At 33.8% G+C, this 27,834-nt stretch overlaps 1 protein-coding gene across 4 annotated transcripts in view; it reads left to right on the top strand.

The window, feature by feature from the left end:
- Positions 1 to 26,463, top strand: part of mtnr1bb (melatonin receptor 1Bb) — a 41,487-nt gene extending 15,024 nt beyond the window's left edge. Inside the window, exons 3-4 of one of the 4 annotated variants that reach the window (XR_015500237.1) lie at positions 19,837 to 21,078; positions 24,439 to 26,463. Coding sequence is in view for 1 of the 4 variants with exons in the window: in NM_131394.2 (NP_571469.1) it covers positions 19,837 to 20,684 (848 nt within the window). In the remaining 3 variants the exon portion in view is untranslated. 4 annotated transcript variants of the gene reach the window in all.
- The last annotated feature ends 1,371 nt before the right edge of the window (positions 26,464 to 27,834 follow it).

The raw sequence follows: 27,834 nt of genomic DNA, 5'->3' as shown, positions 1-27,834 counted from the left end.
CATATTTTACCTAGTATGAAATGACCTTGTGAATATATCACTCCAAAGGAACAGGACCGCATTTCCTCAGTGATTTGCCTTGACCCGAGTTCTTCACCCTGCTGCAAGTTGTAATATAGGTATAAAAAATTGAACTCTTGAATGGAGTCTAAAACCTGGGAAGGTTAATGTCGATAAGTGCTTTAACCTTTTCAGGATCAAGGTTTATACTTTTAAACATGTAACCTACACATTTAATGCTAAGCTCTTCTCTGATGAAAACCTTTGAAATGATAAAAGCCTGTGATCAAAGGCAGGTCATTTTTTTTTTCTTTTGAGAGGTAAAGCGGATCATTTTTCACTCGAGTTCTCCTTTTGCACACTTCATAGAAAATACATTTTATTTCAGAGCTCACCCACTAACATCTAAATGTCTGATTTTATAGATTTTTTGAGTCCAAATGCTCCCTTTGTGTGTTTTGTTTCCAGCCGAAATGAGTGGTTCAAGGCTCTGCTGTCCTGGCGATGGTCCTTTAGGGATTTTTGCAGATTATGCAGAGTGTTATGTGATTCTGTACACTTTTATTCCCCTTAAAGGCATAGTTCACCCCAAAAGGAAAATGTTCTCACTATTTACTCATTACTTCATACGTTTTTTATTTCGGTCGAACACTAAAAAGCTGAAAAACCTATAGTGCTCAGTGGTTAGCTCTGTCACTTCACAACAAGAAGGTTCGAGGCCCTGCTGGGTCAGTTGGCATTTCTGTGTGAAATTTGCATGCTCTCCCCATGTTTGCATGGGTTTCCTCCGGGTGCTCCTGTTTCCCCCACAGTCCAAAGACATGTGTTACAGGTGAATTTAATAAACTAAATTGGTCATATGTGTGAATGAGTGTGTATGGGTGTTTCCCATTACTGGGTTGCAGCTGGAAGGGCATCCACTTTGTAAAACATATGCTGGATAAGTTGCCGGTTCATTCCACTGTGGCGGCCCCTGATGAATAAAGGGACTAATTCGAAGGAAAAGGATTAGAAGGTTTAAAACAAGTAAAGTAGTAAAGTAATTTTCAGTTTTGGGTCCACTATCCCTTTAATCATTACCTTTGCCTACCACAGACCTAAAGCATGAGCTCCTGACAAGGCTACTGGTCCAGAGCCAGCCCTATGTACATCCTGGAACCAGCTGCCATGGCTGTCCTCCAGTCCAGCTTTTGCCTGTGCCATTCTGGAAGGTTTTCACACTGCACTGTCCATCCTGAAATCATAAGCCTTCTCTGCCTTTGTGCACCTCTCAAGCTCCGCCGTCTGCATTCCAATCCCCAGCTCGCTACAGTGTTATAGTGTCCCCCAGCTTTACCTCAGGCCTTTATGCCCATGACTCCACCTTGGCTTGTCAGCCTGTTGTCTCTGCCCTGACTCTGCTGTTCCTCGGCTCCATCATGGCTCTTCATTGGAATTTTCAATCCCTTCGGCTGCCTCTCCTCACAGTTGGATGATCATTTATGGTGTGAGGATGTGCTTATTATGTCCTGTTGTTAGGTTTTAAAGTTACATGCCCTTTAGCTGGTGTATAAATAACCGCAGTATCATGTTGCGCGTGTGAATGTGATATTAGATATGTTACATAAATTAGTGTTTCCAATCAAACACATAGACATTAAAACACACTATGTAGACTTTGGCATTAAACAGTCCCTTACCCAACATTTTTCTTGTACTCATCAAATTTGCATTCACACATTTGGTAGAGGCTTTGGAGCATGATTTACAGTCTGTTCAAAGTATTTGACATCTATAATGCAATGCTCTACCAGTCATGCTGCACAAATTCTAGATTGTTTATAAAATACCATAAGCAGTATAGGTGGCACAGTGGCTCAGTGGTTATCACTCTCACCTCAAAGCAAGAAGGTTGCCGGATCGAGTCCCAGCTGGGTCAGTTGGCATTTCTGTTTGTAGTTTGCATGTTCTTCCCATGTTCATGTAGGTTTCCTGCGGTTGCCCTGGTTTCCCCTGCAATCCAAAGACATGTGCTATTGGTGAATTGGGTAAGCTAAACTATTGGTAGTGTATGAATGTGTATGTGAATCAGTGTGTATGGGTGTTTCCCAGTACTGGGTTGCAGCTGGAAGGGCATACACTGTGTAAAACATGCTGGAATTGTTGGCGGTTCATTCCACGGTGTCAAACTCTGAAAAGAGACTAAGCTCAAAGAAAATTAATGAATGTATATTAGGAGTATAAGGAACTTTTAGGGGCAGTTACACCTGTTCACCTATTGTGCTTTTTTTCTGATTAGATAGTTATCTAATTGTGAAAAGACCAGGTGTAAGGGCCCTCTGAAACACATTTGAGATGAATATAAATCAGATCGCTCAAATCTCAGCAGGAGGTGGTCTGGGACGCATTCCAGATTTCAAACTTGAAAGGTTTAAATGTTTGACCAGTTATTACTTGTTAAGCAATGAATTTAAAATGTTAATATGAAATGGTCTCATTAACAACAGAGACCTTGCCTTGTGCATTTAAGAGGATGTTTTACTGGATTATGAGTAAAGTGCAAAGCCTCCTGCTCTTTTAAAAATATACTGGTTGCCTTATCTTTTTAAGCTGAATCAAATTAAGCTTGAGTCCATTGCACTTATAATATGTTAAACTGACTTAAAACAGCTTGCACAAATTTTAAAATTAAGTTGGAACATGATTAACTTAGTTTAATGACAGATGACTGAAGTACAATGACTGAAAAACATGCTGTCAGGATTAATTAATCATATAGTTTTTTTAACACTGTGTGGAGCCTCATAACAAATAATTTGTATGTTGATTAACATACATCTTGTTTTTGTAAAAAATTTAATATATATATATATATATATATATATATATATATATATATATATATATATATATATATATATATATATATATATATATATATATGAAATGCAATAAATGCAGTATATTTGATGCTTAAGTTCAAGTAACCAAGTTAAATTTGCATATAGAACGGAGTGTAGCACAGACACATTTATAAGGCTCAAAATCACACATCAAATAGCTATCAAATCAGGTACAATAAATAAAGTGACCCGGTGTAAACGGAACCATAGTGTTCACTACACTCTCTTATTGGTGCCCTATAATGAAAATCAGGGTATACCAAGACATAGTAATAATAAAAGATCAGTATATGAAAATGGGCATACTGTGAGCCTCAGACACAACTGTTTCCCTGTTCTCATGTATATTCCACCAGTGTAAATCCCTGGTGGACAACGGGCCAATCAGAGTTCAAAACAAACTGTGATGAGACTCTTGGGCCATGCCCTAGAGCATGTATGCCTACTTTAGGTCATTCATCCAGACTGGACAAGCAGCTGACGTCAACGTATGCTGCTTTAAAATGATTAAAAAGCTCTGAAATCATTAATATGCATGCCTCAGGCTGTGTTTGATAAGCCAAATGTTTTTTAGTGAAACAACACTGCTAATTTTCCTCAGTTATTTTAAACTTATATTTCACTTAATATGTATGTGAGATTCTTTTTTTGAAAACGTGAGTGCCAAATTGTTTACTGTGTATTACCGGCAACGACAGCACAAGCATGTTTCAAACTTACCTCAGAAAGCAAAATGCAAGATTTATAGGATACACATTTATTCATCTCCACTGTGCAAAGGCATAAGAGGTATAAAGTTTACAACACGATACTTCTCCATCACTCTCTTTTGTTAAGTTTAATTATAATTTAGCCTTTTGTCCACAACAGATCTGTTGAGCAAAATAGGTTAACATCACTTTGATTGGGTTTATATTTGTACGTGTTCAGCTTACATCATGCACTGTGTGTGTGTAAGAGCTGCACATCAGAGCGGAGCTCATTAAAATTCACCACACGAACCATATATGGTCAATCATGGACCTTCTGATTCTATGGCTATTTTATGGAGTAACAATTTAGCTTATCAAACCATTTCTAGATTTTTTAAACTTACCAAAGCCATAAACTTACTATGTAGATATCAGAGAACAATTTAACCAACAATGCAGTATATGGCACCTTTGAGTGTTTCCTCACACTTAATTTAGTTCTTAATGTCAGTCTGGTTTTGGATTATTTCTTAATTATTTATTTAGTTAGTCTCTCTGTTTTGTGTTGCATCTGTTTTGTTCTGTTACACCTGCTGGCTTTGATTTCATTCATGTGGATGAAGATATACTGTACCTCCCACTATGATATCATGTGTTCATTGGCTAAAGCAGACTGTTTATTTGTCTTTATGCAGTGTATATTGTGTGATTACTACCAACTCTCAAATCGTTCGAAGTGAGATTTTCTGAATTCATTATTTATTTTACTTGGTCCTTAATCATATGGGTCTCCATGTGGTATCAGCTTTTATCAATTATGAGTAACAGCACAGATGCTGTGCTAATGAGCACATAAATTAGGCTGCGTGTGAAGTTCCTCAAGGTCATCCTGCTCCATTAGCAATTACACTTCTTGAACTTAAGAGGAATTGAGCTCGAAATGAACCATAAGCCACATGCAGCAAGAACAGCGCTTTCCATCAGAAGTTCAATTTCCTCTAATTACACACGGATCACCTTTCACTCTCTGAAAGACCAAGAAGTTTTATTTTGGGCAGAATCATTCAAAGCTAGGCTTTACTTTTTGGGTTTTAATAAGAGAAACATGAAATAAGTCAAAGCAGAAAGCAATCCCGTTCATCTTTTTCCACTTCCAATTAGCTGATATTCTTGTGTAATGAAAGAAATAAAATTGGAATATATATATAGAGTATGGTGCTATTCAAAAGTTATGGGTCGGTTTTATTTTTTAACACATTTATTTTTTTTATTCAGCAAGGATGAATTACTTTGATCAGAAGTGAAAGTAATGATCAAAAGTTTCTCTTTCAAATAGATTCTCTTTTTTTGAACTTCCCATTCTTTAAAGAATCATGCAAAAATGCAAACATTTCCACACACACACACACACACACACACACACACACACACACACACACACACACACACACACACACACATACAAAGCAGTTTAAGATTGTAGTAATTACTTAAAATCCAGCTTTGTTATCAAAGGAATACATTCAAAAAATTAATAAAACGTGAATTTACGTTGCAACAAAAAACTATTTATAACAGCATAGGTGAGACTGAAAAAAAGGTAAACAGTAAAGACTTTTTCACTGTAGTGTAGATGGCATATTGTTTGTTTATTTATTACTGCTGTTCATAAGATTACAGGTGTATGTGAATGTGTAATGGGCCATATGCTGAGCTAATGTTTTTCAGCCAATGATGAGCTTCCGGTGAAAGCTTTATGTGACTATTGTCAATTTCATTTGTTCCTTATGCAGCATCGATGTTGTAATGTAATTAATATATAATCAGTTAAATAGACTTAAGCTTTAAGTGGTTTTCCTGCCGGTGCTCCGGTTCCCCCACAAGTCCAAAGACATGTGGTATAGATGAATTGGGTAAGCTAAATTATATGTAGTGTATGTGTGAGAATGAGAATGTATGGGTGTTATCCATACGGGTTGCAGCTGGAAGGGCATCTGCTGTGTAAATAATGGATAGTTTAGTGGTTCATTCCGCTGTGGCAACTCCAGATTAATAAAATGACTAAGCCGAAGAGAAAATGAATGAATGAATAAAGGAATGGCATGGGAAAATATTATTTAATCCAGTGCTTCTTGTTTGGTCTGATACCCATTTTATACTGTATCTCAGTCAGGCAGTGAAGATGGCTTTTCTTTTCTAAATAAATTAGTTCAATCAATCTTAACCCTCCTCATATTTGCTGGACATTATTTGCATGGAACTTTCAACAGCATGCATACATGGAGCTCAGTCAAAAACGGTAAAATCTTGGATTATGGCTTTTGATATTGTCAAATCTTTTGTTTCGACCATCTAATGTACAGCTCTTCTGTTTATATGTACTTTATGTATCTCATGATGTAATAGTTATTTATTTGTATTTAACTTTTACTATTTATTTGGGTTTAAATTATTCTTTTTTTTTTTTTTACAGCAATCTTATATCTGTTATTATAAAGTCTACTTGGGTGGGGTGGGGATCCGGGTTGTTTTAGGATAAAGTCATATGCTGTATCCTTTTTATATTAAACAAACACTGAAATAATAAAAAACAATTGTTGGAAGGCCTGGATGCTAGAGCTGGCTGACTGAAATTAAAATAATGTGTGCATATACAGCTGGAGTTGCTTTATTTCGGCTAGAATAAAAACAGTTTTGAATTTTTAAAAAACTATTTTAAAGTCAAAATGATTAGCCCATAATTAAGCTATATATTTTTTGATAGTCTACAGAACAAACCATCACTATACAATGTCTTGCCTAATTACCCTAACCTGCCTAGTTAACTGAATAAACCTAGTTAAGCCTTTAAATGCCACTTTAAGCTGTATAGAAGTGTCTTGAAAATAGTCAAATATTATTTACAGTCATCATGACAAAGATAAAATAAACCAGTTATTAGAAATGAGTTATTTAATCGATTATATTTAAAAATGTGTTGAAAAAAATCTTAAACAGATTAATTATCTAATAATTCAGGGGGGGCTAATAATTCTGACTTCAACTATACCTAATTCTGTCATTCACATTGACATGACCTGAGTTTGGTTTCAGGACCATGGACAGCTCAACAAAACACTTCAAGCCAAAAGACAAGCTGAAATCTCATTTATCAGTCAGAAAGGACTACTTGAATTGTCGCTTAAAATATAGCTTCAATTTCTGTAGTTACATTTATTGACTTTTTTTCATTTCCCGAAGGTTAAATTACTATTGCATTTATGGTTAAAACCTTACCAATTTTTTTTTTTTTTTTTTTTTGATGCTGTGAATTTATCACGCTTTTGTTTTGATTAAATTTCTTTAGAAGAAAAGATCAAAAATCTATTTATAAGAAGAATGCACTACTGCATCCCACTGGCTGTCTTTCACTTTTGTTCTGTTGATTTGTGTGGTCATTCATTCCCGAGAGGCCCTAAATCTAGCTTGATGAACAGCCTGGAAACAGTGAAGGATTTCCTCGATGCCGATTTGTTAGAAACTGCAAGGTCAAGATGTTGATTGCACTCGGCATGGCTTCAGAAATTCTTTTTGCAAAGGTTGTCTTGATCTGTAAGGAAAAGTGAAAAAGGCCACCTGTCTTATGGGCATGTCGAAGCAGCAGCCTCTGTGTCTCTTACAGCTGTAGCTCTGCGTTTCTGTTCTTAAAGCCTTTGACAGGTGAGCAGAGCATGCATGTATCATTTTATACTGCACTCTGAGGGATTCATAACCCCGTCTGACCCTGTTCAAGTGCTTTTATAATGAGCCTTAGACAGGGAAAATGGACTCTCTCCTTCTGTTCTCTCGTCAGAACTTTTCCCCTGCTTCCTCTGTCAGCCGTTCCATCACACTAACTATTTTAAATAGGAAATAACAAAGACATGTGCTTTTATCTTGCTGTACCCGTTTGCCTTTTCTCACTCTTCCTCTCATATCACCATTAATGACACCCATATGCTGCTAGTCATGAAAAACCGGCAATTATCATCTGCATTTTTAGTAAAGTATTACTATTAAAATGCTGTTTTACAATTCTGTTTAGGATCTAAATGATTTAACTTATCACAAGCTAAAAAAAATTAGTCTCTTCAGTTTCACTAAAAACTCTCAAAACATACATCACAGAAATGTCTATTTAAAGTGCATGTTTTGTCTGCATTTTTATCTAGAATTTGTTTTTTTATACCTTTTTGAAAGTTTCCTGCAAGCTGACCTATGGCTATATGTCTACATTATTTCATTTTAGGTGCACTTGTTCTCTTAATTAAATGGGGTCATATTTGGTTTAAATTACATTCAAGGGGCTATGTTTTTTACCTTTTTAAATGTATGTGTCTTGTCTAAAATATATATGTATATGTTTAAAATTTATTGAAAATGTTTAAAACATTAAATTGCATTAAAATATTAAGCGCAATTAAGAAGAATAAGCTACCAATTAAATAAAACAAAATATAGCAAAATCTATATATGTTCTTCAGAGGTGTATATTTAACAAGAATATATCTATTTATACCCATTTAGGTATATTTAACAAGCATAATTGGATAAAAATGCATAATAATAACAAAATGTTACACTGCAAAATAGTATAAGCACTCGATTTACTCTACCTCCAGCCATAGTGACTGCACTTTCACACTGGACAAGGAAAGCACTGCACTATGAGACCCATTTATTTCAATCACTTGTGCAATCATTCAATTGTTTATTAATTTTCCCTTGGCTTAGTCCCTTTATTTATCAGGGGTCACCACAGCGGAATGAACCACCAACTTAGAAAATGTTAATGTCTAAAACATGCAGTCTTGTTTATCTGTTGAAGCCTGAAAACTTGGATATTTTGCTTTGACATGCCCATGAAACATTGTAGAAGCAATTCATCTTTTTTTTTTTCAAATAATTCCTAACAAGCACTTATTTTTCATTGTGCCAAGGTTGGGAAAAAGATGTGTAAAAATCATGGAAATGTACTGGTCAGAGCCATGAGAACCCTGTTGTGCAATCTTCAGTGTGATGCATGAGCACAACTAAATGGCAGTTTTGATTTTTTTATGATCTTCCTCTACATAGACATTATTCATGTCACGTGCTTTAGACTTGATTGCTGTGTGTATCATTCTGTCACACACACACACCCACACCCACAGATAGCATTAATCAAACACAGGCCCATTACTCATTAGGTTCTCGCTGTCATCTTTCTAGCTGTCATATTTTGATTTTGAAGACAGCGAGAGAACTAGACCTAGAATAAAATTATATTTTAACCTTCAACTTATTGTTATGCTAAATTAATACTTAATTATTGTTCTTGCTCAGAGGGCATAATTTTGTGGGTTTATCTCAAAGCACATCAGTATTCAGTATAATTATTTCTACGTAATGCTCAATGTGCAGAGATGAGTTAGATAAAAAGAAGAAGAAAAAAAGGAATATCAACAAGAGATAATTATATGACCAAAGGCCTTAATCAAATAAAATTGCCCTGTTGGATTTTTACAGTATATATGGTGTTAGAATAAAAAAGACAAAAAAAAATACTTTCACATTGCTTAAAGAGCCCTATATGCATCATAAGAGGTCATATTTTAGTTTTGGGGTCTCCAACAACAGGCTGATATGCATGCAAGATAAAAAAAAAAACACTTTCATTTTTTTATAATACGCATTTATTTTAATCTAATTATCCCACCGACTCCCATATGATTCGTTCAGCTATTCATTTGTTTCCAAACCCCTCCTTTGCATGAGGCTAATCTGCTCCTGATGGTCTGATGAACCAGTCTGTTGTGATTGGTCGACTGTGTTCAGCGTGAGATGGAGAGAAACGCCCACCGTGGTCCCAATGCAGGAGTAGCATTAAAGCAATGCAGTTAAACACCAGCATATTACTCTACTCTTAACGCTAACCCCAAGTGATAGCCACTGTCAAATACACAATACACAAATACACAAACACAATAACCAGCTATAGAGATTTTTTTCAAGTACAGTATGCATACTTGCTACAAGTTACTTATTCACATACAGCATGTGTATGCAAAAATGGCATTTACAAAAGCCGAGGCTCACATTGTACATTATTTCATGATACATTCATCCACGGAGCAGCAGTACGACCTTGAATACGTTTCATCTCAGGTTGAATTATAGTAGCTGGGGATAAAAGTCTAAAGAAAAGAGAAAAAGCAGGCAGAAGAAAGGTTGGGCTCAGGTAGGTCAGGGTAATTGTGTTTATCATTTCATAGACTTCAGCTTTAGCCTGCGAATAAAGCTAAGAAAAAAAAAGAGTAGCTGAACAGAGAAAAGTCAGCGTTGTTTCATGAAAGGCTGAAGTTTTTGGGTTTTTGGATCACTTTTAAAGGCCACGGTGATGAACAGAAAAGAATATTGGGTTATGATCTTTCTAATGTCATGCTGGGAAGTGCTTTTTGGCATTTGCTGAAAAGGACTGCAAGCCTTTTTTTTGTGAAAGCAAGCATTTTTATTTCGGCTTGTGGACACATTGCTATTGGTGTTGTATGCTGAAAATGTCTAAATGAAATGTTTTGCCTGGCTTTGAGTGGGGAAATCTGATTAATGGGGCTGCTTGCGTTTATGGTTGTCACGTTTCCGCCGGAGTCTTAGTGCTGGAAGGAGCAAAACACCAGCTGAATGTTAAAATGGTCTGGAGGTCTGAAAAGCTGTGGGCGATGAGGGGAAATGTGTGGCTGATTGAAGTTGTTCTCCACTCTCTTTGATACAATCATTTATTATTCTTTTAAAGGTAATTTTCATCAAACTTTGCAGGAATATGTGCTGATCAGATTAACTTTTTTAAAAAGAAAAAAAAAACTGTTTAACAGGAAAATCATTATATTGTGTATATACAGTACATACAGTTGAAGTCAGAATTATTAGACCCCCTTTGATTTTTTTTTCTTTTTTAAATATTTCCCAAAATATGTTTAACAGAGAAAGAAAAAAATTCTTCACAGTATGTCTGATAATATTTTTTTCTTCTGGAGAAAGTCGTATTTATTTTATTTTGATTAGAATAAAAGCAGTTTTTAATTTTCTATATTCTTTTTAAGGTCAAAATTATTAGGCCCTTTAGGCAATTTTTTTTTTTTTGATAGTCTAAAGAACAAACCACCGTTACACATTAACTTGCATAATAACCCTAACCTGTCTAGTTAACCTAATTACCCTAGTTAAGCTTTTAAATGCCACTTTAAGCAGTATGTAAGTGTCTTGAAAAATATCTAGTAAAATATTATTTACTGTCATCATGGCAAAGGTAAAATAAATCAGTTAGTAGAAACTAGTTATTAAATCTATTAAGTTAGAAATATATATATATATATATATATATATATATATATATATATATATATATATATATATATATATATATATATATATATATATATATATATATATATATATATATAATGTTTTTATTACATTTATTTTTTGGTATATATAGCTTTTTATAAAAGTTTTTACATATTTAAAATGTACTTACAAGTGACAAGAAACAAAATGTGTGCCGGTTGCCATGACAAAAGATAAGCTTTTTCAAAATATTGGGCTATTAGATAAAAATATTGGATTTAGAAAAAAACATTTTTAACTAAATAGTTTTTTTGTACTCATAATATATATTTTATTATTATTATTATTAGTAGTAGTAGTAGTATTGTTATTATTTATTATTATTATTATTAAAACAGTTGTGCTTCTAAATACTTTTATAGATGGACAGATACTCTATTCATCCCAGAGGGAAGTTCATAAATTTCCCCCAGTTTCCACAAAAAAAAGTGATAGATAAAAATAATAACAGAATATATACACACATACTCAGTAGAGCAATATCAAGTAGCAAAGCGATAGTGCTGTATCGACACTGCTTGAAGGGCGTGCATTGGCTCGAGGCCGCAGACCAAGAACTACTTTCTTCTGCCATTCATGACTGCAGCTGACTGTCTAAACTGCAGAAACTTTTTCTACTTCACCAACGTCACTTTAGAGGTAGTATTTGAATGATTCTCTAGTGTAATGTCTAAAGTTCTGACAAAACAGGTGATTTTGCTCACATTTTAAGATTAAAAGGCTGAACGGCATAAAATGCCACCAGTCTAAAGAGATGTTCCAGTATTTCTGATGCAATTGGGATTTCACAAAAAATTAACACAGAAAAAAGCCAAAGCAAAGCAAACACTACTATATTAGGTAGTAGTTTATGGTATAAATACAGCACTACAATATACAAAAGAGAGAGATCAATTTAGAATGTCACTAACCTGTTCTGTAATTGTTTGTTCAGCTGTAGTTTGAAATTTACACTGAGAAAATGCTGAGTTTTTCTACCCTAAGGACTTTTTATGCTGTTTCTGTCTTGTGACAGTTTCTGTGACAGTTTCTTGTGACAGTGATCACTGCTGACGTGCTAAATCTCTGAAATTATGCGAACAATAAAATAGGCACTATTTGCAATTTAAACAACTACATTCCTGCATAAAAAAGCCTCAAAAGTATATTATGTTGTCCAACAGCTGCAATATTTGTTGAAAAGTATGGTGTAGGTGTGTTTGATATGGGTAGCAACTGAAATCTGCAGGAAGGTGGCTTTCAAGGAACATGGTTGGCCATCCCTGCTGTACACTATAAAAATATTTTATTTTATTAGATTTTGTTATAACGGAGATAATTATTATTATTTTTCTTTTAGCATTTTCTATTAGTAAATTGAGCATTTTTTTATGAACCATAATAACTCAAATATATGTCCTTTTATTTCTGTATATATTATTTATTTCAATATAGAAAATAAATTATCCATAAATACTGTAAATATTTGCAATAAATACTATAGTAAAAACACATTGTTAATTATGTTAAAATGATTTCTTTTGTCATATAAAAAAGACATCATTAAGCAAATGAGCATATTAATACTAAAAACACACTTGATTATTTAAAACAAAAGTCATTTTTCTCCTTTAGCATTTGACAGGAGCATGTGTTTGTGTGAATAAACACAATCTTCTATTTTCATTTTCTCCATGGAAAATCATTTTCTGAAAATTACACCCAAGCATACATTTGTCAGTGTTAGATGTTTACCAAGCAGTAATATGAAACGAAAGGCTATCTGAACTCTATGCTAATTAGACGACCCAGTCAACTGTTTCTGCATTGTCTGTAAACATCTGACTGTTTACCATGAGAATGTGAGCAAATGGATGGGTCGACACAACACAAGTTTTAATGCATGCATGAGATTAATCTGCGAGGGCAGAGGCTAGAAGAGAGAGCATTGTTTTCCAGAGCGATGTGTTTTCTGCTGTCATAGTCTAATCAAAGGCTTCACACTCCCTGGGGATCCTGCTTTTGAAGTCGATGTGATTCGCTCTTTGTCTTTCCTTTGCGCTCTGTAGCTTTGTCATTCTTCATTTTTGTTTCCTCTCTCATTTGAACTCGGGTTTTCAAGCTGTCGTTCATTTGACTTTAGCCCATATTTAGTTTAAAAGTCACAGCAGAGGCTTTGAGGGGCAAAGAAAGGAAGGAATGCATAAAAAGGGGATGTGGATACAGTGAAATTGTGTTTCTTATGGGACAAAATCAACTTCAGTGCAAAAATCAGGACTCCATATATGACAAAAGAAGCAAAATGTCATGCACTATAAAAATGATATGACAAAAAGTCATAACAACAAGGTTTTTTATGTTACTTTTATGTTATTTTAATAAATAAACTAGGCTTTATTATTTTTATATTAAGTTTAACTTAAAATATTTAGTCATTTTGATTGAGGTAAATAGAAACGTTCAATAATTTTTTATGCGAAAGAAAATTGTTGTAAAATGTAAAATATTGGGGTATTTTATTTTAAATATGTGAAGGTGGTTTAAAACGCGGAATCTTTGTTTATGTACATATTTAATGTTTATTATAATTAATATCAATATTGAAAATATTTTTTGCGTAAACTGAACTGTGATAATTTTTTTATGATTTTATATATATATATATATATATATATATATATATATATATATATATATATATATATATATATATATATATATATATATATATATATATATATGCAGTTGAAGTCAGAATTATTAGCCCCCTTCAAATATTTTTCTTCTTTTGTAAATATTTTCCAAATGATGTTTAACAGAGCAAGGACATTTTCACAGTATGTCTGATAATATTTTTTCTTCTGGAGAAAGTCTTATTTGTCTTATTTGTTTTATTTTAGGGACAAAATTATTAGCTTCTTTAAGCTATTTTTTTTATCGATAATCTACAGAACAAACCACTGTTATACAATAACTTGCCTAATTACCCTAACTTACACTGTTAGACATTTCAAAGGGTTTTTACAGTAACTTACTGGCAACACTGTTGCCAGTAAGTTACTGTATTTTAGATTTACAGTATACAACTGTAAATCCGTTTACAGTATGTTACCGTAGTGTCTGAAAATGGTTAACTACTGTAAAAACCTAAGTTAACAGTTAGCTACTGTAAACCTTTTAATTTTGTCCTAAATATTTTATAATATAATTTTATTAATATTATTTTAATACTATAGACCTAAAAAAGACACAATTACAAAATATTAACAAAATAAACACTCTTTATTTAAAACATTGGAGATGCTTAAAACAAGCTTAAAAATGTGTAAAAACATTACATTTCAATCATTCAAAATATTTTATTTTAAGAAAAAAAAAACATTGAAAATGACAAAGCACATTAACATACATGTACAAAACTAATTTAAGTGTCTGACCTGCATATTGTTGAGAAAAAAAAAACAATTGTACTAAGTACTACTGACATTAAACCAGACACAATTACAAAATATTCCATTCTTTAAAACATTAATAATGCTTAAAGCATTTAAGGAAAATGTGTGGAAATTACATTAAGCAATAAAATCAACACATTAAAAATAAATAAATCACACAAAGCACTAGAACATACATGTACAATAAAAATTTAAACTTCTGAATTGCATATTGTTGGAAAAATAAATATTTGTAACTATAAGCCCACTCAGAAACAACCCAACTTTAAAATATTACTAATTCTGGTGTCAAATGCTCAACAAGGTCTGAATTCACATGTTCAAATGCAATTCATCTTTATTTCTATTGCACTTTTACAATGTTGATCAATGATGTCAAAGCAGCTTAACATAGAAGTTCTTGTAAATTGAAGCTGCTTCAGTCCAGTTTTCAGAATTGAAGCAGTAAATGTCACTGCTGAAAGTCCAAACACTGAAGAGCAAATCCACCGATCCACCAATCGTAGCCAAGTGATCCAGTGGCGACAGTGGCATGGAACAAACTTCACCAACTGACGAAAGTGTATAATAAAATCCCTTGAGAGATACCAGGCTCAGTTGGGCACGACCAGTTCTCCTCTAGCCAAACTTGTGCAAGGCCGCAGTCTAGGCACCAGAGGCTTGAAAGTTCACCAGTGGGTGGTCAGGCTGGCCCATTGGATCAATGCGGAAACTCATTGATCACGTGTGTCTTTCAGGATTCACTCCTCCATGACCACCACAGCATCTGGTCAGGATTTGGCCCAGTCCAGGATTATGAAGAACTCTGGATAAGGACAAACAGACTAACATAAGCATAGAAGAAGCTTGTTTAAAAAAAAAAAATCATATACTGGTTAATTATTTTGAAGCATGGCAGCTAGGTTGGGGTAGTTTTCAGCTGGTACTGAGCAACTGGCTCCTGCTCATAACCTGCTCACTACCATGTTTAAAAGAGAACTAACCAGAATGTCCTGTTTATTTTTTTCCCTAACAAGGTTTTACAAAAACATTGTAGCATTTGTGATGGGTTGATTCACTGCAGGACAGATTAGACTATTTGTTTTATGTATTCCTAATAAACTAAAACTGACTGAATACTGATAAAACTATTGAGAGTGTCTCACCTAATCCAAGTTCTCAGTTAGCTGGTGAAAGAAGGATAACTCACTGTTGTTCATGGTTGTCATTCTCTTCACTACTTCTCCTGCTATCTTCTGGCTTATCTTCTTGCATTTTGTTTCATCCTCTGGAATTATTTATACAAAAATTTTTATTATTTTATTTATTACAAAATATTTAGGCAACATGAAATGGGGAAAAAGACATTTAATACATAGACAAATGCATGTATCCCAATACTAATTATTGTATTTTGAAATGTCTGACCCATGACAGACCTCAATCTGCTCAAAAATATTATAAACAAAGATGAAAAAAAAACCTACTAAATGGTTTAATAAAAAAGGGAAAAGATTTTTTTATTTAGCTAGCAACTAAACATGTGACACATTTTGTATTAAAAGTAACGTTAATATATTGAGAAACAAATAGATGTACAGTACTTACTGTTGTATGAGGTCCAGTTTGCACAGGCAGGCTCCCAGTATTCTATATTGAGACCATAAAAAAGCCAAAAATACAGATAAGAATACCATGCTACAATCCACAACCTCCACACAACTTTTTTTTTTATTTGTTTACCTTGGTTGCTTACTGGTCTTGCTTATTTTTTAAGCATAAGGCTGTGCTGATCAAGATGTTCCTCTGAAATGCTGTTTGTTTCTTCAGACAAAACCTGCTGCTGTGCCAGTGCCATATCTAAACAGAAAAAAATATAATGGTAACAATTATGTTAAACCAAATGTCAAGAGTTGTGATAAAAAAATAATTAGCAAACAATAAATAGCAAAAAGGTGGTTATTAGCATAATGCATAGAGGTAAAATTGGTTTTATATTAGCAGATTCAGACTTCCCCCTTAATAATTTAATTTCATAAAAGTATTATTTGCAAACTCTAAATAGTGAAATCATTTTAGCAGCTAATGACTATCAAAGTACAACATGCTCACGGTCAAATAAACAGTGTTAATGTTGATTTCAAGTCATACTGGCATGCTAATTCTGATCGAATATTCAAAGTAACATGGTAAACAGTATAGAGTCTTTTAAATGAACGAATGTGCGAATATAAAACCAACTTTACCTCTATGCATATTGTAACGTTATAGATTTACGTTAACGTTCTTATAGGTTACGTCGCGATGTTATTTTCTCAAGCTAACGTTATAAGTTACTCTAAACCAGAGAAAAATAAGTTCACAACATCTAATATATATAGTATAAATCAATATAAGTTAAACGTTGCACGTTAAAATGAGTTTGAGTCCAATTCAGTATGAACTTAGCTCAGTTTAGCTAACAGTTAACATTACCATTTTAAGATCGCTTCAGCCAATGTTGCCGAGCAAACAAATGCTAATAGAGGTGCTCAAATCAATGTCGAGTGTTGTCAGCACAGACAGACGCGCTTTTACCTGGATTATTTGTTGGTCTTTCATTCATATTCTTCTGGGGGAAAACACTCTCTGCCGGACCGTTGTCTCGTGCTAAGCGTCCTCCAAAACTGTCTGCATACCTCTGGTTCCCTCCTAAACCAAAACCCGCTGCAACACCGGTTCCTATGTAAATAAATAAAAAGATATGACGAGAACAATGGCTAATAGTCATAAACAGTCTTATTTAAAGTAATAGTAGTGTTAATGTAATAAATTAAATAAAGGTAACATCTTAATATATGATATATTTCTCAAATGGGCGAAATAACGCCAAGCCAGAGAAAATAATAATAGCCAACTTTATACTTTACTTTGTTCTATTCTCGTCCACAAAACATTCTGTAAAATGAAACACTGCCTCAGCTTACCAGAGTAAAGTTTGTTAAATCCAGTATGTTCTTCAGGCACACTAATAAATTGTCCTCCAGAATTGCTCCAGGGTCCTCAGGCAAAATGTGGTGCAGAGTAGTCGAATCGCCGCAAGGTGGCGTTGAAGCAGTTGTGGAAAATACAGTATAATACACGAATTTTTACAAATACAGTACATCGCTGTATATGTTGTTCGACGTCACACTAAATTCCCATAATGCAACGGTAAATACAGTTATTTACCGTAAAAGGAATTTGCAGTATTACACTGGGTGAAATACAGTAAATAACTGTGTAATTTACAGAAATGTCTAACAGTGTACCTAGTTAACCTAATTAACCTAGTTAAGCCTTTAAATGTCACTTTAAGCTGTATAGAAGTGTCTTGAAAAATAAAATAGTAAAATATTATTTACTGTCATCATGGCAAAGATAAAATAAATCAGTTATTAGAAATGAGTTATTAAAACTATTATGTTTAGAAATGTATTGAAAAAAAACTTCTCTCTGTTAAACAGAAATTGGGGAAAAAATAAACAAGTGGTCTAATAATTAGGAGGGCTAATAATTTTGACTTCAACTGTATATATATATATATATATATATATATATATATATATATATATATATATATATATATATATATATATATACATATATATATGTCTGAATATCGACACTGATGGCCCAAGGCTGCAGGCCCCCGTATACAACTATATCGCACTGCTACATGTGTGATATTACGTTTATACAACAGTTCGACGGCATTATCCTTTGTATAATAAAAATCAAACACGGAGAGTCTCAAAAACTTTTTTGTACAAGAAAATATTCATTCACATCTGCAGCTGACTGTCAGAACAGCAGAAATTATTGTTTATTCACCAACGTCATTAGAGAGCTAGTATTTCATTGATTCTCTTGCGTAATGTCTAAAGTGATGACAAAACAGGTCATTTTTGCTTGCATTTTAAGATTATGAGGCTGAACAGCATGAAGTGCCATCAATCTACAGAGATTTCCCAGTATTTCTATGTAGCAGTCACAGTATATATGTAGGATATCACAATAATTAACCCTGAAAAAGCTCAAGCAAAGCAAACACTAACAGTTTCTGTGGTGTAAATACAGCACTACAAAATACAAAAGAGAGAGATCGACTTAGAATGTCACTTACCTGATTTATGATGTGTTGTTCAGCTGTAGTTTAAAACTTACGCTGAGAAAAGGCTTTTCTCCCTTAAGGACTTATTATGGGTCCCTGTTGCCATCTTGTGGCGGAACATCGATCATCATTTTCTTTGGTCTGCTAAGACAGGTTGATGGCGGCCGGTGCACTGAATCTTATCCTCCGAAATTACAAATATTTTAAAATAGGCATTATCCTTGTAAATAAAAAAACATAGTTGCAATTTAAACAACTACATTCTTGACTAAAAAAAGCCTCAAATGTACATTATGTTGTCCAACACCAGCAATATTTGTCAAATTGTAGAGTGTCCTCTGCTTGTCGGTGTATGTGGGCCGAGTAAAACACAACCGTGAAGGGTTAAGAGGCTGGACAAGTGCTGTTATTTGCAGAATATTGCCCAGCTATCAGCCAATCAGATTTAAGAACCAGACAGAACTGTTGTATAAATAAATATTTATATATACATATATTATTAAAGTCTAAATTATTAGCCCCCCCCCTGTTTATTTTTTTCCCAATTTATGTTTAACAGAGAATTTTTTTTTCAACACATTCCTAAACATAATATTTTTTATAACTCATTTCTTATAACTGATATATTTTATTTTATTTATGTAGTAAATACCATTTTACTAGATATTTTTCAAGACACTTCTATACAGCTTAATGTGACAGTTAAAGGCTTGACTAGGTTAATTAGGTTAACTAGGCAGATTAGAGTAATTGGGCAAGTTATTGTATAATGATGGTTTGTTCTGTAGACTTTCTAAAAAAATTTACAGTAGGGGGTTAATAATTTTGACCTTATTTTTATGTATTATTTAATTAAAAAACTGCTTTTATTCTAGCCGAAATAAAACAAATAAGAAAAAATAAGATATATATATATATATATATATATATATATATATATATATATATATATATATATATATATATATATATGTATATATATATATATATATATATATATATATATATATATATATATATATGTGTATGTATATATATATATATATATATATATATATATATATATATATATATATATATATATATATATATATATATATAGTTTCTCTTATTATTTATTTTTGACATAACACAAAACAGAATGAAATATATAATAATATATAAGAAATAAAATATAAAAAGTCTTACCATTGTGTAAATATATATACTTTTATTTGCATGAAAATATCTCTTTTTAATTTGTCCATGACATCGACCTGTACTGGCAACTGTCAAATTATTAACAAGTCATCTTTCTCTTGCTCTTTTTCTCCCAGGCAATGTGTTTGTGGTCAGTCTGGCCTTCGCTGACCTGGTGGTGGCTTTCTATCCATACCCGCTGGTGCTGTACGCCATCTTCCACGATGGCTGGTCTCTGGGGGAAACGCAGTGTAAAATCAGCGGCTTCCTAATGGGCCTGAGTGTGATCGGCTCTGTATTCAACATCACAGGCATCGCCATTAACCGCTACTGCTACATCTGCCACAGCTTTGCCTACGGACGTCTGTACAGCTTCCGAAACACACTGCTGCTCGTGGCTCTGATCTGGGCGCTTACCGTACTTGCAATTCTGCCCAATTTCTTTGTGGGTTCGCTGAGTTACGACCCTCGAGTTTACTCCTGCACGTTCACACAGACTGCCAGCAGCTCCTACACTGTGGTGGTGGTAGTGGTTCACTTTCTAGTGCCCATCGCTGTGGTGACCTTCTGCTACCTGCGGATTTGGGTTCTGGTGATCCAGGTGAGGAGGAAGGTGAAAAGCGAGGAACGTTCGAGGGTCAGGCCCAGCGACCTGCGCAACTTTGTCACCATGTTCGTGGTGTTTGTTTTGTTTGCCATCTGCTGGGCCCCGCTCAATCTCATCGGTTTGGTGGTGGCCATCAATCCAGAGGTCATGGCTCCACGTGTTCCAGAATGGTTGTTTGTCGTAAGCTACTTTATGGCTTATTTTAACAGCTGCCTCAATGCTATCATTTATGGCCTCCTGAACAGGAACTTCCGGAAGGAGTATGTTCGGATCATGACGGCGGTGTGGATTCCTCGGAGGTTTGTGACTGAGACCTCCAGGGCTGCCACTGACGGGATGAGGAGCAAACCCTCACCGGCCATCAATAATAATGAGTGACTTTTGTTTTTCAGCTGATTACTGTGTAAAAGAATCATAATGGGTGCATGAAGCTAGTTTATACACTGGGGAATTTTGACTTTTTTAATGCTACAAAACCATTGCACACAACTCAGGGTGCTTGTTTGTGTTTGATGTTGTGATTCATTTACAAAAAAAACACATCTCAACATTCAAATTCTGCTATTGTTTTCTCACCCTCATGTGTTCGCAAATTCATATGAAAATTTTTATCTTTGGAACAGACACTATTAAAGGGATAGTTCACCCAAAAATGAAAACTCTGCCATCATTTACTGACCCGTGAGTTTTTTCTTTTTGTTATAAAAAAAAAAAACATATTTTGAAGAATGTTGGGAACCTGTAATGCCTGACTTCCATGGTTTTGCCTTTTGCTACTGTTTAAGTCAATAGCCCCTTTCACACATACATATCTTTCTGGAAAATTGCCAGAAATTTTCCAGAAAGGGATCATGTGTGAAGAGGCCCTTTTTGAAAATATCGGCAAATTTATTCTGGCAATTTTCCAGAAACAGACCTTGTAACATTACCGGTAATTTGCCGAAATGCTGCTCTGTGTGAACGCAGAAGGAAAATTGCCAGAAAGAATGCGTTCACGAGGCGTGAGACGTCTACTTCAACCAACCAGAACATTCATGTTTATGAAAATAAAAGCCTTTGAATATTTTACCAGACCCATGTTTCTATGTTCCTTCTTAATGCCAATTGTGCAAATATATATATATATATATATATATATATATATATATATATATATATATATATATATATATATATATATATTGATAAAATGCTAATGATAAACCGCTGTTTGTTTAAGCTCTTTGTTTTAGCTTCAAGCTCTGCTTCAGTTGCTTGACGCGTGTGCAAATGAAGAGCTGGTGAGCGCCAGCACGCACACATATTATGTACATCTCGACATACAAAAATGTTTACATCGAAGTTGTTCACAATACTTATACATCCGCAAGAATATGTAATGTAGTCAAGTGTGTAAACATTTAGCTGCGGTTCTCGCTTCTGCCTTGAGATGTATCTGGGACAAAGCAGCTGCATGAATGCTAAAGTGTTAAATAAAAGCGAAACCCTCAACTAAAACGCCCACCCTATCTATGTTTACAAATACAAACACAGCTGTTTAGAGCTCATTTCTGGATAATGATGTGAGAATTTACTGGTATTTTGGAATGAATGTTTAAATGGTCTTTTCCGGAAAAATTTTGGAACGTCCTTGTCTGTGTGAACAGCCCTTTTTTTCAATTTACCGTCAAAATCGTTCCAGAAATTTTCTGGATATTTACCAGTATCACTGTTTGAAAGGGCTAATGGTTACAGGTTTTAACATTCTTCAAAATATGTTTTTCATTGTGTTCAACAGAAAAAATAACAATATTTTAAATCTTTGGTTGAACTATTCCTTTAAATTTTAGTTACATCAAATATTACAATACCTCTCATTCAAAAAAAAAAAAAATACTTTTGTTGTGTTTTTTTCAACCCTGTTCCTGAAGGCACACCGATAGTACACATTTTTAATCTTTTCCTCATCAAACACACCTAAAAGAAATCATCAGATCAGTAAAAGAGACTCGAAAACCTTAAATGAATGGGTCGGATAAGAAAGATATTCAACATATGTGTGCCTCTAGGAACAGGATTGGGAAACACTGTTTTAAAGAACTATTGACTGGAACATTTTTCGGAAAACCAAAAATAGTTCTTTTATAACATTACTAAAAAAACCTGTTTTGTAACTTTCATTTTCAAGAGTGTACGTGAATGTATTTGTTTTAATAAAATATGAAAGTTTTTTTTTTCCCTGCATTGAAAGTCTGTTCACACAAAACTCTAATGCTTCATATAGAGATTAAAAAATAAATCCATTTGAATCAAACACTCTAATCCAGTTTGATCCCTAATAGAAGTCTTCTGAAGAGACAGAGTCACGTAACATGATAAACAGATTTTATTTAGTCTTTTCTTCATACAAACATTGATCATTTAACAAAGCATTCAACAATGGCCATAGAAGCTCAGGTACTCCTGATTGATGCGTGCGGTTCTTTCTTACATGTCACATGACACTTTTTTTTTTATCTCTAATTGAATGTTTTGAAGCATCAGAGCTTTTTGCGAGCCTTTCAATGAAGGATCAGGTTTAATGAAACAAATAGCATTAAAAATACCACAAATACAAACACAAATAAAAGTTTCAGAAGTGACAACCACATTTCAATTTAAGAGTGAATGCCCAGTTTGTGAATGGAACACAAATCACTCCTGATATTGGTATCAGTGAGTATGTTTACATGGACACCAATAATCAGATTTTAATACGATTAAGACAATACTCTGATTTAGATTCGACCATGTAAACAGCGATTTTTGATTAATTTAATCTGATTTAGGTCATAACGAGCTAAACAGAAATGGAATTAGGACATGTGCTGTATGCTGATTTTAGTCGCATTATGAAAGTTCAGTACTATTACCGTCATGTAGTATTTTTCCTGCATTTTGCAACAGGATAGTCTACACACACACACAGCAGTTTGACACTATTTTTTTGCACTTACCGAGTCAGTGAAGGACCACAGATACCTGCATCACAAAATGCGAAGGTTTTTTCCCATTCTGCATGCGGTATAAAATTCCACTAAAACAAAACTCTTCTAATGTCTAGGTTGTAATGGGGGCATGTAGGAAATGTTCCTGAAAGAAAGTGAAAGTGTCAAACTGCACTTAAAGTCGACTAATTAAAATTGAAACACCTGAAATGACGTAAAACTCTAGAAGAAATGTGAATAGCGTGGTGACACAATGACGTTAATTGATTTATGTGCTTTAACAAGAAACACGGGATCATGAAAGCAACATTCAAAAAGCGATTCTTGTAGAAACATATTAAGATTAGGGCAAATAATTAGATTACTGATGTTCATGTAAACTTCTTTAGCCCCTTTCACACAAGGATACTAGTAAATGTCTGCAAAATGTCCAGATTGACTTTACCAGTAGATTCATAAAAGCGCTGTTCACACAGGCAACGACGTTACGGAATTTTTCCCAAAAAGAGCATTCCATCCAAGAGCATTCCATCCATTCCAAAATTCTGACATCATTAACCAGAAATAACCTCTAAACAGCTGCGCTTGTATTTGTAAAAAAATTGCTACATTACAAACTCTGCGGATGGATCAGTATTGTGAACAACTTTGATGAACATATGGAGGAACAATTTCGCATGTCGAGATGTACATAATTTGTGCGAGTACTGGCACTTACTGGCTGCTTTACGTGCACACGAATCAGGGCATGAAGGTAAACAAACAACGACTTATCATAAGCATTTTATCGATATTTTTTCCACATGCATTAGGAAGGAACATAGAAACGAAGCCTGACTAACATCTAGAAGCTAAATGTGTCTGGAAAAATATTCAAAGGCTTTTATTCTCATAAACCGTGCAGATGTGAATGTGTCTGAGTGTTCTGATTGGCTAAAGTAGATGTTTCACGTCAGTGCATTCTAGACGTGAACACGCTCTTTTTGTCAATCTTCTGCGTTCACACAGCGCAGCATCTCTGCAAATTACTGGTAATGCCACAACTTCTCTTTCTGGAAAATAGCTGGAACGAATTTACTGTTTTTTTCAAAAAGGGCCTGTTCACACATACAGACCTTTACGGAAAATTGCTGGTAATTTTCTAGAAAGGTCTGTATGTGTGAAAGGGGCTATTGACAATGGTAACCCCAGGTATATGTGACTTATTTATAACAAAAAAAGTGTATGTGGGCTTATTCTTATTTGCTATTTTTGACAACACTAGTACAACACTAGTAAGTTAAAACATACATTATTCCTTGTGATTTTTTTTGCATTGCACAGACAAAAGAAAGACACAACTCTAATAAGCTTTTAAATTAACAACTAGTTACGTTTGATTCCATACAAGGTCTGGGGTTTTTGTGAATGCAGTTTTTTTAAACTCAATTTTCCTGGAGTTAATCTGTTTTTGCATGTGGTTGTCTCTCCTGTAAATCACTGAACTGTTTGTGTACAAAAAAGGATTAAGAACGGAAATGGAAACTGACAACCCAATTTAGCTGCAGTATGTACATTGCGTCTGTTCCGAAGATTAACAAAAATCCTATGGATGCGGAATGACTTGAGAAAGAGTAAACAATGACAGAGTTTTCATTTTGGGCTGAACTAACCCTTCAAGAAAGATACAACTTGCAATTTTTACTGACAATTTAACTAAGTACATTTTAAATCCTTATGCATATATGGACGGTTTATGATCCATGACTATTTATTGAAGACATTTTGTACAATTATGTGGGTCTCTTGTGTATATGTTGACCTGTATATGCTTCACATTTTTTGTGAATATTATTTTAAATATTCTGCCTTACACTTGAAATTTCATGTGAAAAAAAATGTGTCTATAATATTTATACAAGGTGCCAAATGTTTAAACATTAAGAGTGAATATCGTAAATACCAGATCAGTTAGTCATACTGAATCAAATGAAATTCGGAGAGCATCCTAATTTAAATGTAACATCAAACAGCGTTTTAATGAGCGAAGAGCTTCCAGCACAGCAAGATAAAGCACAAACTTTCAATAAAAAATGCTCCTCATGCAGATTCCGCAAAGAAAAAATCCACTTTTCAAAGTGAAAGGTGACAGTGTGCGGTCAGTCAGTCATCAGTTTCAATCTGTGTCCACCTCTTATCTTTCAAACATTAAATGTCATTCCTGACTTTGGGGTTATTAGTGTGCCAGGAAATATGCATGACTCTCAAACCGTACATTTTCTTCAACAAATGATGTGTGAGCAGAACGCCGCTGGAATTTCGATTAAGAGGAGTGAGTGTTACTGGCAAAAAGGGAAAAGCATTAATGGGAGCTGTTTCGAATGTATTATTGTTATCTGTGCTTGTTTTCACTTGATTTGACAATGTGCAATTTAATCCTCCTGACATGATGAGCCGTTCCATGCAGTGGGATTGTATACTGTGTGTGAACATGCTTCGCTATTGACCTCAATAAAAGAAAGGAACCAAACTGATGAAAGCTGTGTCTATGGGTGATTGCGCAACCTTCTCTATGGTACAGTATGAATGGGCTGTGGAGGGATTACATGGAGAGATTGGGATGAGCTCGCTCCTTATGGCCACATCTGCACAGGGAATTATGGGGGATGTGTGGCTGGCATCCCAGCAGATGGTGGACTGAGGTGGTTGATAACATAAACACTTGGCCAAGTTGAGAGCAATCTTGTCTTCAATTTGATGAAGGCGTTGTCCTGAAGGGCTGAAAATTGTAGAATTAGAACAAGGATTTTGAAGATAAATATATAAATATTTGGTATGAAAGAAGTGTGCCGTGGACAATTTCAGGGTATTTGCAGCAAGCTACATTTGATTTCAAGTAGTTTACTTAAGTTGCAATATTTATTTATTTAAATATACAACTATGCAATTATAGAATCTTATCAGAGACATATTTTTTCAGGCGCAGAAACAAATTAGGTTTGTTAAATAACCAATCACAATTAAAGTGACATAATATAAATTATTGCACATATAATTACTGTAAAACTGCAATAAAGAGCAATATGGTTATTTTAAAATATAACAAAAAACTAAACAATAAAATTTGTCCACTGTTTTAGTTATCTATTAATATGGCTGACTAACTAGGAGTTTTTGTGTGGGTCACTTCTTAGGCCAGTACTGGGTTTGAGAAAAAAAAAAAAAAAAAACATTGTTACAAATAGCACTAAAATACTAATGCGCACACACACACACACACACACACACACACACACACACACACACACACACACACACACACACACACACACACACACACACACACACAGTATTAGGATTTTTAAAAAGATAATTTATTAAAACATTGGGTTGACCCCATGTGAAAGGAGATGATTAAAAGATGATACTTCCAGCTCTGATATCTGCCGATCAATTTTTTATTTTTTTTAACAACAAGAACAATAGCATCCAAAAAATGGGGAATACAATGCTTAATTTTTTTCACATCAAAGAAACAAATCAATAGAGAATAAAAAAAACAAAGAAATGTAATAAAATTACATGGGAAATAAAAATTACAAACAACTTGCATTAGAAAATGATTCCAAAATTGCATACATCCTTATAGCTTTTTTTTAAATTGTATTTTAGGGTCTCGATATAATGCTTAAGATCAATTCTAAACAAATAAATGTTAGGCTTTTCATTGGACCATTTTTGCTATGTATGGTACTTCCCATATATAATCATTAAATTAATAAGCACTTTTTGCTCCAAAGTTTTATTATATATATATATATATATATATATATATATATATATATATATATATATATATATATATATATATATATATATATATATATATATACAGTATATATCAAAAATATACAAGAAAACTGAATTTGTAAATTTATAAGTTAAATATAACATATTCAGCATCAGACCAAAAGACCAAAACATTTGGATTTATGCGCATTCAAAAAACAGGTGTTTTATCGATTCCTTTTCTAATTCACAAAAAGTGCACACAAATTCCATGTCTCTAAAAAAATTAGCAACTAGTTTCACTGGATAAATTAAATGAATTAGTTTATATGTCACTTCTTTACCTTTATTGGTGAGACAGTATTTACTGTCATTTATCTGCTCAAATAAGGAGTTCCAAAAAGGTTTGCATTTAGGCAACAATGTGGTTCTGCATAACTTTTAAATGTAAAGTTATTATATTTATTGTCTATAAATTTCACACTATTGATAATTGATTAGAATATAAAATATTGGATTCTAAAGACATATTAAAAGATAGTTGAAAAGGTCGAATTGCATCAAAAACTATTGCAAATTCTTTAGCAGTTTAGGGAATCCTGTAATAATTGAAAAATTCACAATAACTAAAAAGTTGTCCATTACTTTTGAATATCTGTCTCACTAATACAAGTGCCGATCAAAACAGCTGTACGAATGCTTTATTTACATCAGCTGTTACGCATGCGCAGTTTCTGACAGTGAATCGCGACGAGGCTGAATCCAGCTTCTTATTCGCAGCTTCTTATTGACGC

The sequence above is a fragment of the Danio rerio genome, chromosome 10, assembly GCF_052040795.2.
Source record: "Danio rerio strain M-AB ecotype USA chromosome 10, GRCz13ab, whole genome shotgun sequence".
In the NCBI taxonomy this organism is placed as follows: domain Eukaryota; kingdom Metazoa; phylum Chordata; class Actinopteri; order Cypriniformes; family Danionidae; genus Danio; species Danio rerio.
Note: the sequence above shows the minus strand (reverse complement) of the source record. Positions and strands in the feature narration are given on the sequence as shown.